This window comes from Cydia strobilella, chromosome 8, assembly GCF_947568885.1.
Source record: "Cydia strobilella chromosome 8, ilCydStro3.1, whole genome shotgun sequence".
NCBI classification, from domain to species: domain Eukaryota; kingdom Metazoa; phylum Arthropoda; class Insecta; order Lepidoptera; family Tortricidae; genus Cydia; species Cydia strobilella.
The window spans coordinates 15,643,172-15,657,245 of NC_086048.1; the positions used below are offsets into that span (position 1 = coordinate 15,643,172).

Sequence of the window (14,074 nt, forward strand, 5' to 3'; positions counted from 1 at the left end):
CCGTACCCAAAGGGTAATAACGGGACCCTATTACTAAGACTCCGCTGTCCGTCTGTCCGTCTGTCACCAGGCTGTATCTCATGAACCGTGATAGCTAGACAGTTGAAATTTTCACAGATGATGTATTTCTGTTGCCGCTATAACAACAAATACTAAAAACAGAATAATATAAATATTTAAATGGGGCTCCCATACAACAAACGTGATTTTTTTGCTGTTTTTTTCCGTAATGGTACGGAACCCTTCGTGCGCGAGTCCGACTCGCACTTGGCCGGTTTTTTTATAAGATCAATTTCTTTTTTGTGAAATATAGATTGATTGGTGAATAGATTGGAAGATATACCAAAGACTTAAGACTTTTGTTAGGTTAGATTAGGTTAGGCAAAACAAAGCAACGGTTCTGCTGCAGTGTTGCTGGTACAACTTTGCAGCTTGCAGCAGCGGGTAAAGGGCGATCTCACTGTCAATTTTCATGATAAAATGCGTTATTTACTGTAAAAAAAAATCATATAGGTATGTCACCGTAAAATTGTAAACACGTTCGTTTACAATCTCGCTAGTTAAATTATAAACTGACATGCATCGCAGCTGGTTGCAGGAACAACGACAAAAATGCTGACTACGCATAAGTATATACAATATGTCCGATCGGCAACATTTAAGCCCGTTTGCTATACCTACCTAAAAATTGGGTTTTGTTATACAGTGAGCCTTCTGTACGTAGTACTATTATTTAATTTGTGCCTACGTTAGATTGTAAACTAACGGCTGACAATCTTATGGTGTCATATGTATTAAAAAAATATTTATTTCACGAACGTAACATGATACAGGAGAAAAAATGGCATAGTGTGGGGATTGCTTCTTTGTCTCTGTTCTGGTGTCGGATCACTTGTATCCTTGCCGTATGCTATCTCAATCTAAACTTTATCTGAACGTTCAATCTGTCAAGGTTGATAGCGATTGTCGCAATTCTACTGTAACATTTTGGTCCATAGATGCAACGGTAGAACGGTACCGCGACGCGCGATGCTACAAGGAGTCGTGTGTTCTGCGATTAGTCTGCCGGGGCTGAGTTCGCCCATTATCCTCGACGTTAATGAATTAAAAAGGCACGAACTCCAAACAACAGTAATGCCGTTAGTTTTCTAAGCCTTTCGCTCTAATAGCAATTGCTCAAAAACTTTAAGTGCCTTCAATCTACATACATATATAGGTTGTGTTTAAGTGCGTGTTCATACAGATTAGGGCACTTCTTAAGCTTTTTAATTTATACACTACTACTTTTCAGAAACGATGGGTAATGTTTTTGTACAAAAGCCCGATTATTCCATAAACGAATAAGAACGCATCTAATCTACAATTAAACGTCATGGGATAAAGTCAGCGGGCTAAACACGGTCGCATTTTTATCGCCTGTCACCATGCCTGTCACGTTCTAACAAGTATGTAAGTGCGAAAGTGACAGGCATAGTGACAGGCGATAAAAATGCCACCATGTTGCCACCGCAGATTCAGTACAAAAACGGAAACCCTAGAATAGAACGATGAAACTCAGGGTGAGTCAAATCTTCCTGCCGAAAATAAAATTGCGCATTTATTTACGCCTTTTAAAATGTCTGCATACACCGAACATCGATGCCTAATTAAAGTGTATCGACGCACATATTTTACCGACACGGCGCGACAAGGATACAGATTAAGCGCGCGTCAGATCGCCTGTCAAACTTTTCCAATTTGCTCGCGCTAGTTGGGCCAAGCTGAAACAGAATAGCAAATGGCTGCCCGACGCACAATCGTTTTATAAAATAAAGTTTTATAAAAGCGTATTCCCTGGCGATCTAGATTTATTTTCTCAAATACACGTTATCCGTGAAATGTGAATAGTTTGCAGTATTTTCTGAGCTCGGAAAATATAGTAAGCGTTATGAGCTAAATGAATCACTTAACTCGTGAATTAAAATCTCTTTTGAAAAATTAATTGAAAAGGATTCAATTTTCAACATCAGAGAACTATAATTACGTATAATTCAATTTGGCTTAAGTAACACAAAACGTTTTTGTTCTTTTAAATAAAATGTTAAACTTTTATCAACGCACAGACACTTTTATTGTCATGACACATTTATGGCTGGCACGAATAAAATTACGCCAGGATATTTTTTGTAACTAAAAGTACAATTTATAAAATATAGAAATGAAGTTTTTAGTTATTTGACATTTCCCGCAAATGAGCGTCATATCGAATTATCACGCTGTCGAAAGTAGAATGCTAATTAATAATAGATTGTGTAACACAAGCTAAAACTTCTATATAGTCCAACAGGATTAGTAGTGATATGTCCGTTAAACTGCGACACCATGCTTACGTGCTTTATGTAGGTAGACGGTAAACGACAACTTTGTTTTTCGACACCGTCTGTCAACCTTAAGGCTTCGACCTGAAGTATCTAATTATGTATAGAAAGAAGAAATGACATAGCAACATTTTTCACTGTCCTTTATTTTCCATTTCTGAAGCGGCAGGCGGCGTATTTTGTATTCGAAAAATTAAATGTTTTAAGTAATAGTCACATTCTAAGTAACTTCTAGGCGAGCTACGATGTCTGAGGGCCTACCGCGAACCACATTCGACGTGTTGCCTCTCTGTCACACTTGTAAATTCGTACGTAAGTGCTTACTTGCAGGCAGGCCGTTTGTTAGCAACCATCCTACCTAGTATAAAAAGTACTATTTTATTCACCCGGTTACCAAAAACAGTTTCTGATAACCAGGCGCTCCTGATACTAAATACCTAATGCCAGCAACCTTTGCACATAAAAAGCTTTGCCTGAAAGTTTATGCCTAGATAGGGAAAGAACTCGCTTGCGATATCATCCGATACACTTAGCCGCTAAGTGTATCGCAAGCGAGTTAGCAGGACATATACTCCATTATCGCTTTGCTCGTTCTAGGGTTTATCGCTCGATATCGTAAATATTGACTGCTTATATCCTCTAATAGCGATCGTGAGCGAGAACAAGATATCTATTTCGTAGACACTAGGGGTCTTTTTATAGTTATGTGATTTTCAGTTAACCTTTGTTGTTATTGAAGTCTTCGTGAGAACATTTCAAGACTGGAAAAACTAAAAACCCTGTCAATGTGGACAGATTTATTATATTTGGAATAAGTATTTTTAATGTAGAAAGAAAATAAAGGTAGCTTATTGCCGCGGCTTAAATACATCAGTAATCGCACTAACTAACTTACGTAATTAAACATGAAGTAATTAACCGTAGAATTAAATTTTAGCAATATCAGCTAGCAACGCTGTATGCTGTGACTGCTATGAGATGTCGTTGGTTTCAGTTACTTTACCACGCAATTCGTTTTATATAGCGTGTATAAATACGTACAAACGAACTACACTCATGGACAAACTTAGAGGAACGGAAAAAAAAGTAATTACAAATTTTGAAATTACTTTAGGTGCTGTAATCCAGTATAGCCTTTTTTTGCGTTCCTCTAAATTTATAAGTATATATAAGGAGAGTCTTTTCAAAAGGGCTTATTTCTCTATGGACACCATACAAAAATAAGCCCCTTTGAAAAGACACTCCTCATATAGTATAATATAGTTATTTTGTACGTAAATAAGTGTCTCACTTATTTACTACTACAAAAAAATTTAATGTCGTAATTTTTCAAGTTAATGAAAACTGATAAATACTATTACACAAATGGGGATGGACGGCTTCCCCACTTTGCGAATGCGGAGAGGAAGAGCAGACCACAGAACATATTTTTAAACGCTGCCCACTCCACTCATACCCTGGGCCTGCTGAGGATCTGAGCACCGTGACACCTGAGTTGGTTGCTTGGCTTGGCAACCTCAAGGCTACACTCTGATTGCCCTCAATGTATATATGCCATACGATTAAATAAATAATACTAAATATTACGTATTCTGTGTCAAAACGGGCAAATTTCTGACAATAGCATCGCAATCGATGAACGACGGCGGTTTACTTCACAATTGGAACCATAAATCACGTAAAGGCATCACGCCAAATTTACTGTCATTACTTTCGCTTCGTCCGGGCACTCATTTTAGAGGTAAACATCTTTGAAGGAAAAGTAATATAATGTTGATGAAAACGCTTGCAGATATTTTAACTTTTAATTCCAATGCTCAATATCATGATTTACGACCTGAATTTTTCGCAAACCATTTCATATATATTATTGAAGTTTAATAGCGTTTTCGGAAATTCTATGAAAAAAGTATTTAAACTTGTGTAAAATTGCTCGAAAAAAAATGTTTTTTATTCATTTTATATTACAGAGTTATTTTAAACAAGAAAATACAATAATAAAAATCACTAACAAATTTAAATCATGGAATAAGAGCATCAAAGATTAGGTACATAAGGTTAATAAAAAACCTACCAAGAAGTAGGTAGCGTAGGTAGGGTTGATAAATTTAACGCGCAACGTAAAATGTATCGAATCCTTAAAGTCTGTAGCATTCAATCTTTTATTTGATCTATCTTCCGAAACCTTTTTACTGATTTCGCATTATGACTTTCATTTACAGTTCGTTAATCCCTCGTTCAGCTTTCGGGCTTCTATCGTTTCATTTCCAGCTCAAGTTGCTTTGAGTGCACAATCGTGTACAAACTCGGGATGTGGCTCGCCCATATAAATGTATGTTCTTTTGCTCAGTGTACCACAGCTTGCTACAGCTCAATGAAGTAAATACGTATCTACTCTTCACGGCTTTTTGTATGTTCATTTATCAGAGTTTCGATTCGTTTTGCCTACTCCCTTACGTACATATCGCAGAAAAATTATTTATCTTAGGGCCACTTTTGGTGAAATGTCGTTGATATCGTTCCTTCTTTTGACTTGGCAATCTGATAAAAGCTTCTAAGGTGATTTGTGTTGTGGAAAGTTAGGACTGTCAGAAAAAAATGATGATTGCGCCGTACTGAAAAATGAACACCGCATCGAAGATTACTTTTCTCTGATTAAGACAGTCATACTGGCTTGCAAGGCCGGACTTGGTTTTAAATGCCCAGTCGCACTCTGCACCAATAACGCCGTGTGCTACATATAATTATATACTCGAGGGAGAAAAAAATTCAAAATGAAATAGATTGGGAGCAACAACGAGCGGCTGCAAAATGTATATAATACGTTGTTTTCTTTGTTGCAGCAAGCACCAACCTAGTGGGAAAGTTCACGCAGAGCGTCCGCCGCATTGTACAGGACGTCAAGGACGAGGGAGCTTCCAGTAAGTTCTATTAACTATTTCAATCTATTTACCAACATTATAATAAACGAGTGCGAGTAGATATCCTTCCTATGTAGACGTAACTACGTACACTCAAGGGGTTAATGGGTTACAAATTTTACCCATTATCTAAACCTTTGAGACGTGTAGTGGTTCGTCTATGCGGACCCCGTATTTTTGTAACTACCATGCTACCCAAACCCAACCGCAAAATGCTCATGACCATCTAATGGAAATGTTGCTGCATTATTATCGCAACGTGAAACAGTTGCAGGTAAAACTCTTCACATTTTCCCGCATAATTTGCCTTGCAAAATGTCCTTTTATGACATGGCAGGGTGGGTGTTCTGCCTTTTCGCGGAAATTTTACTGTCCGAATTTCACTTGCCTAATTCGGTAAATTTTCATTAAAATAACATTTTACTTAGTAGAATTATTGTCAAGTAGAATATTATGATGTCATATTACACTTGCAATAGGTACATAAAAGTTCGCAAATTATTCAATGGGGCAATGAAATTATTTATTAATATAATATCGTCGAGTTTTTTCACAAAGTCAAAATACAGCTACAACAACAAGCGAAACGAGGAGGAGCGTGTTAGATTAACTGCGACCAAAGTCCAGAAGTTCCAGAACCAACTTTTTCATCTTACGATTTTTCGGCAATAATTTAGAGAACCCGGTATGGTAATATTGGTAATACAGAATGAACGAAATCAAATTAAGTACCAAAAATTTCAAGCTAAAAGGGTTCTAGTTACAAGTTGAATCTGCACTTCAAACTTTAGCTCCAAACTCTAGGAAATCAAAAAGCAAACTTACTTGAATTGCACGCAGTATACGTGTATACTGTATGCGTGCGCTAAAATGTTGGAGCCGTGCACGCACATGTCACGCAAGCGGTGTGCCGTCTCTCATAATGATCTGTATATTACAACGCACACGTGCACGTTTACGCACACGCAGCCGGTGTGCACAGGCCTTAAGTCGATCTTTTGTTTCAGAAAGTTCTTTTAATTTCTCATTTCAACTTCATCCGACTTTATTATAGTGACTTCTGAAACCTCAACATAAAACTGCATTGTTTTTAGTAAAACGTATTGCTGCGTGCAATAAAATTTGTATACTTAAATGCATAAGTACTTTTTCACACGTAAGGCTAGAATAAAAAACATAAGCCAGAGTAAATCCGCGTAATTAGTACAGTACGAATGTGAAGTAGGGTACTTATCGATATACTGTAATACTTGTTCTCAGTTCATACATTGTTTGCACGTTGATATTAATTTCAAGGCAATAGTGGTGGCAAGTAGGTATGGTATGATATACCACACGTTGATTTTTACTGTTATTTTTTTCAGTTTTACATGTATTTTTAACATGTATAAAGTGCCCCCTCTGAAAGTATATACCTATTTTTATTAAATTCCATAAAATTAAGTAGCGGCTCTCAGAATACATTTTTAAATTACAAATTTATTTAAAATATACCTTTTACAATGTTTACAATGGCTGTGACATACGAACAGTCAGTGGGAGAGACAAACATAACGAAAATTATAAGGGTTCCGTTTTTGACATTTTGGTCACGAAATTACGAAAGATTTACTATTACGAAAAGTTACGGACAGAAACCAGTAATAATCAGTAGTTAGACTCGCACCGTGTTAGTTTTATCCTCTCATCATGAAAGCGCTCAATCAGATTACACCGAATTCAGTTAGAAGAACAGCCGTGTAAACCGTTATTAGGAATTCAGTAAGGGCGAGATTAGATCACTCTGTAGCCGGGGAGACAGCTGAAATCACTGAAGAAATAAACAATTTAAATTGGAGCAGGTGTAAAAGTTTCTTTAAAATTAAGTTATTAACATTACAGTTTTGACTTTCCGACTTAGTTTCTATTTTTAAATGATCAACAATAATTTTGTATATTATAGGCTCGATGTAACATATTTACTCGATAAAAATCCCAATTATAAAAAAATAAAAAATAATGTACAATTTATCAGAAAATTATTTGGTAACAAAATAGGAAAGTTAAATAATATTAAACATATTAATAACGGGTCACACGTATTTTAAGTCGAAAACGCTCGACATGTTTCACTCCGTACCGAGGAGCGTCATCAGGAGCTTGTTTCGACGGCGCCCGCGCAGTCTACGCCGGTCCGTCACCGTCGACGCAAGCTTCTGATGACGCTCCTCGGTACGGAGTGAAACATGTCGAGCGTTTGCGACTTAAAATACGTGAGTGACCCGTTATTAATATGTTTAATATGTCTGTGTCTTACGGAAGTTTTGTTATTAAAAAGTTAAATAATTATGTCACTGTAACAATCACTTAATTTTATATATACATACAAACATTTTGTAAATGATGGAATTATATGTGCTACTTTCAACTGATTTCCTGCTCCGAAATAGAACCTCAATCATTCAGATCCAAACATTTGACCAATAAAAGTTTTCATGTGAAATCCTTGAATCTATTCAGTGTTTTTTACATGATGTAGATGTAGTGTAGGGACGCCCGGCCGGAAGCAGGCGGGCTGTCGATCACGTGTCGCGTTCATTGAGCCCATTTGTTTTTACATACTTGTAATTGTAAGATATCTCTCCCTTGTGCCCAATATCTAGTATACTATTTACCTTGACATATGTTACATACATACATACATATAATCACGCCTATTTCCCGGAGGGGTAGGCAGAGACCACGGATTTCCACTTGCTGCGATCCTGACATACCTCTTTCGCTTCCTTCACTTTCATAACATTCCTCATACACGCTCGCCGGTTTAGGGTGCTCTTGACCTGGCCTTTCTTCAGGATTTCCCCGATCTGATCAGAGAAAGTCCGCCGAGGTCTGCCCCTTCCAACATACATACATATGACATATGTTATTTACCCATATCTCATCAATTACATATGGCTGGGACCTCAGTCATCCGTAACCACAGCTCAAATCAAGCCAGCTGAAACGTGGGGTAAGGTTAAAATAATAAAATTACTTCGCGTTAGACCTCCGCGCTAGATCCTGGGTTCTAAGAGCGATCGGACCGGTGTTCCGAAAGGTCGCAAGTTCGAGTCTCACCCGAAGTGGTGGAATTTCAAATTTTTCCTTTGATATAAAAATTTGTAGTAATGCTCACAAAGGTATCTGCTTGAAAAAAAATAGTTTACGCTAAATAGATATGCCAAGTCTGTCCTCTGGCGGTTGCGGTCCGCCCTGACCGGAATGCTAACACCGCGCCCATTGATTAGTAGCCAGAGACGAGGCCTGCGTGAGTCCGCCGATTCATTAGCCCCATCTCCGAACCTTTTATACCTAGCCAGGTTTACTGACAAAGGATTGGAGATGATGGTGAGAATAAAAATGTCTTTTCACATTACCAATTCGAAAAAGGGCTTTTTCTTCCCTGCTAGAAGGGATCAAAGTAACACTTTTCTGTTCTAGGACACAATTTTTACATTTTTTTGCGCATTATTTTTTTAGCTTAAATAATATTTTTAAACATTATTATTACCTCATCGGCGATGTGAAAAGCAATATGTGTCACATGGTAGCAAAATTATTTCCATCTTGGGCGGTTACACAGTAAGGTAGTGTGTTAACACTGGAATCCCTCACTCCGCTTAGGATTCTACTTTAGAATCCCTCGCTACTCTCGGGATTTTATTATCCTTCGCTTCGTTTAGGATTCAATTGTACGCCCTTGCCGTAAATATGTCATTTTGCTCCCTTGTGACACAATCTACTATTAAGTTAATTGGGTGTTTTTGGAAATATAAATTTTTGAGGACAGACAATCTAGATGTCTATTTTTTAAATTATAAATTTAAAAGTTATCCTGCAAATATTGAGTTATAAAGACGTGTACTACAACCCTTCGAAAGTTCAGCTAACATAATTATACTGACAGGTGTAATTATTCACAATATTTCATACGGGTATGTGGTACATTTTTTTTGTTGATATTTTTGGAGTTTAGAGAGAGACCTCTATCATATCATTTAGAATGACGCCGGGATGCCCCGAAGGGAAATCCCGGAGGAGGTTGGTACATTTTTTAAATGTTATTACTGTCGTTAATTATGTAAAATAAAATAAAAATAAAGGCTTGACAAAAATGCTATTGATATAATAATAATTATGCTAATGATCCTGAGTAGGAACTGCATATCAAATCAGTATATATTTATGTATGTATTTTATATTACTTGAACTTAACACGACTGATGACTTAAACTATCTTGACTATCACTTTTCTTGTTTAGAAGCTTTTGAATTCTCTAAGGCTTAGACTTTATGTTAAAAAAACTAGGTAGGTACTTCAGTTATTTTTTAATATCTACTTAGGCATTATTGCCCAACAAAGATTTTTATCCGGGACCATTTAAATACAATTCGGAATCATTAAGGTTCCAGGGTGTGAGAGTGAACGCACTGCCGACAGCGAGCGGTGCGGTGATAGAAAGCATCCGCGGGCATCACATCGCAATACAAATTTTCAAAGTACAAGCCGTTGTACAACCACACACATTTTATTGCATTGTGGCACGGAACTGGCAACAGTGGCAACTGCAAAGCCCGCGGCACCACGATGAGAATGGAGTTGGCCGGTCGAAATATTTAGCATAGCTTGCCCTGTCAATCCCTAGAATTGTGTCAAATGTTTGTTTTTTTAATGCCCTGTAAGAGTTGTGCCGTTCCCGGGAAAGGTACAACTCTACCTGGATGCCAGCCCTTTAATCCAAATCTCTTAGAAAAAGGGGTAAGCTATGATGGCGCCATCTCTGCAAATTTTTGACAGTTGCCAACCCCATTGGATTTATTTGTTCGTTACTCAGTGATCGTATCAGTGATTATTGTCCAATGTTTCAACAGTGACGTAAAACGTTTTGATCAATGACTGTTCAAATTCGGGAAGCGAGGTTTTTAGGGACACGACGAGAGGCAAGCTCATCACCTTTGTCAAAAGTAACCGGCTGGACTTCAGAAAACCTGCAAGTCAGTGATGGTTTCAGTAGACATGAAAAAAATGAAAAATGTTTATTTCTGTTAAAACATACAGGTTATTTTACAATGGTAAAGATCTCCTAGTAGGTATACAATACCTGTGGCAGGAGATCCTGCTCATCCGTTATGTTACGAGTAGTTACCTAGATAATAAAAATAAATGAACAAATAATGACTTATTACTTTTTTGATGATTTAATTTATTACTTTTATTGCTTATGACTAACGACCATCTCACGCGCTTAAAACATATCTACTTTTAGTGCCGTAGTAGGCACGTAACGTAAATAGGTACAAAAGCTAAAGGTTTCCAAAGTACAACTGTTTTAATAAAAGTACGACTACTATTTTATTACATTAAGAAGGTAGGCAGAGGCAATTATTCCCCTAAAGACCACGGAGTGGGACATTAGGACATTATTTTATTGTTATGTTAAATTTATTAGCAAACCGCGAGGAATGCGACTAAAATTTGACTCAATTAAACAATACTACGAGTTTAAAATAATTTTGGCTGACCTACCTCATAAAGAACGATCATGAACAGACAATTATTATCGTGATTAAGTGGTGCTCACTCATTACTTAACGACCAAATTTATATGCAAATTTTAATTAATTAACCTGCTCTGAATTCAGAAACGAATGCTGAGAAGATTCCTATTTTTTTCTGGAAATATTTCACGACGACGTTAACAACTAGTGTATAAGTTCTATTTTCGTTTTAAGAACTTTAACCACTTACCTACTTACGTAACTTCTCAAAAAAGTCAAAAATGTAATGAGACTTTTTTAGCATTTGCTCGTCGGTGATATAGTTGGTCAAACCAAATTGGCAGTAAATAAGAACAAAAAAACGGGTCACTATCAAATTGACCTTATTGTTAAACGACCATTTCAGCTAGATGACATAAAATTTAAATACACAGTCAGCATATGGTCAATTCAGCTGCGACGACATGCAAGTAGAATACTTAGTCAGCAAAAAGACAGTTTAGCTGGATGGCTAAGAATTAAAATGAATAAGTAGCCAAGCGTCTGAAAATATAAATAGTCCATATGATTAGAATATCTAATGAACCGAAAGTGAAATTAGTTAATTGACATAAACACAGAACGAGTTAATAGCAAAACGTCATGAAATAAAAACATACATAAAATGCGTTTGTTAGTCGCGCATAAACTCGAGAACCGCTGGACCGATTTAGCTAATTTTGGCATTGAAATGTTTGTATTAGACCACAGAAGGTTTAGACAGTGTAAAAACACAGAAAGATTGTAAGGAATATTAGCAATAAAAACATTACACAATCCAGACTTTTTGCTTCTTGACTGTTTAGCGTTCATGTCTGTTTAGTAATTAAGACGTTCTAAGATACAAAGGTGTTGCTACCGGACCATTTAGCATTTGTGTCTATTAAGAAATAAAGACATTCGAAGATAAAGATAAAGATAAAGATATGTTTTGCTGCTAGATCATTTTAAATTGTTACGTTCTAAGATCCAGACGTTTTGCTAAAGAGGCATTTAGCATTCATGTCTATGTAGTTACAAAGACATAACACAATCCAGACATTTCAGCTATATTGTCCTTTAGCGATAAGGTAAATTTGATAGTGACCCAAAAAAACTATACTCATGCTTTTTTTGGGTGCTAGTACTAGTGTAAGACAAAGACAGTATGATTCTCTCTGTATATGTTTGAAATGAGACAGTCCTTTGACAAACTATAGAAACATTGTCAAGAAACACTCATACATCTTCAAAAGAAATTCATTAGGGTAAGAAATCGTAAACCCGTATTGATCTAATACAAAAACAACTATAGGATAATGATGATAATGAATATTTTTTTGTTTGTACCAGGCGGGCAGACGAAAGAGGAGGTGATAGAGACGAATGAGCGGCTGCGCATGGTGCGGATACGGCTGGACGAGAACTATGACACCGCCAAGAAGGCGCTGGTGACGCTCATGACGCGCTACAACGAGTCCAAGGCGCAGAGGAACCTGTTCACCAGATACGCTATGCTGAAGGTCATGATCAAGGTAATCACCTGACTAATTATTAAACCCCAAAACATCCTTATATATTTTATATACATACAAACAAAAGCATTGAAAGCAGAGGGTCTACCGCGAAAATAGAAAATCGACCCTCATCCCACTTTGTACAAAATTTCCATACAAAGTGTTTCGTTGTAATAGCTCTTATGTGTAGTTGTGTACAGAATTTAATTTGCTGTGCATAGCGGCTAATTCCTTGATACAATTAAATAACGCGACGGAGACAGGCAACCCGTGAGCCAGTGCAATGCAACTGACTGCCTTTGTGATATTCTCGTAGCATTTTATTTTCAATTCGGGCTATTTAGTTTACTGAAGTGTTAATTGAATTACGCTTGTCTGTATTATTTTATATTGTAGCGAATAAGTTAATGAATAGAATGAACAAAAAACTTGAACTTTTGACCACCGTAAAGACAAGGAAAACCCCATATTTTGGACATATCTATAGACACGACAAGTATAACATAATTCGTAACATCTTGGAAGGGAAAATCGACGGCAAAAGGAGCAGAGGAAGGAGAAAGCTAACCTGGATAGACAACATTAAAAGCTGGTCCAATATTAATGACACTGCCAGTTTGTCTAGACTGGCACAGGATAGAACCAAGTTCCGTAAGATGGTCGCCGACATCCGCTGAGGATATGGCACAGCAAGAAGAAGCGAATAAGTAATTAGTTTTGTCACCAAACTAAACGAAACGAAATGTATTCTTAAGAAGATAGGTAAACGTGAAAACGGACAGATCTTGAAAATGGAAATTGAACTTGTTTAGTTAAACCTCACGTGTGCTAGCTAAATCGAGGCATGATAGTTTATTATATTAGACATGATATAGAACCATATTAAACCTCTTTACAGTAACAGAGGTTTCTTTTTTTCCCTTTGTTACAAATACGTAAGTCAGGACGGAATGAGAAAGAAATTATCTATGTCCGTTTTGATTTTTGCATTTAAGTATTCGGCCGTTTTTAGCTCTGTTTGAAGTAACCTAGTTCTTATAAAAACAAGAATATCAAAAAGCAAAACATACAGACACAGATACTGGTAATACCAGAATAACTCATATAATATCATACTCATATGATAGTGAACTCATATAAAAAAAACATCTAGGGCCAAAATCCAGAGAGGAAAATGTCGAGAACGTTTGTATGGAAAAATGACCACTAATGTATCCTTTTAATTGAGGCTTGTAGCGCGTTTATGAATAACGTTTTATCTAAAAAAAGATGCATGTAACTGCGTCGAAATATCGGGAGCTCAAAAACAATACAAAAGGTAATCACGGTCTATATCCCGTTCAATATGACTAACGCTTTAAATAACTAATTAGAACTATGTTATATGTATATAATCCAAGGTTCATCGACAAGATTGTATGAACAAATCTTTAACCAAACTCTTTTCTTAAATGATCAAATTGATATTCAATAAGTAATTTTCCCCAAAATAAATTTTTTGTTAAAATTATTGTTTCAAAGTGGTTCTCAAAGCAATCTTGCAGTTCTTATGAAACACATCCAAGAATACTAATATAACTCACTTACTTCGCTCCAAAGTTATATTGCCGCTTTACACGCCTTCTTTCGGACATCTGTAATTGGGTAGAAATGTAATTGAGTTAGGGAGGAACAGGGACGTGCTCAGAAGCGGTGTAATGCCGCGTTTACACTCTGCAATAATAGGGTTGAATTTAATAGT

The 14,074-nt window shown here is 36.7% G+C and overlaps 2 protein-coding genes across 2 annotated transcripts in view; one reads left to right on the forward strand and one right to left on the reverse strand.

Annotated features, from left to right (window-relative positions):
- LOC134743779 (uncharacterized) overlaps nucleotides 1–14,074 on the forward strand; it is a 198,933-nt gene that overhangs the window by 171,571 nt on the left and 13,288 nt on the right. Inside the window, exons 3-4 of the mRNA XM_063677433.1 lie at nucleotides 5,201–5,278; nucleotides 12,170–12,351. Coding sequence (XP_063533503.1) covers nucleotides 5,201–5,278; nucleotides 12,170–12,351 — 260 coding nt within the window. The remainder of the gene's footprint in view (nucleotides 1–5,200; nucleotides 5,279–12,169; nucleotides 12,352–14,074) is intronic.
- LOC134743744 (uncharacterized) overlaps nucleotides 1–14,074 on the reverse strand; it is a 467,732-nt gene that overhangs the window by 96,315 nt on the left and 357,343 nt on the right. The gene's annotated exons all lie outside the window — the stretch shown is intronic.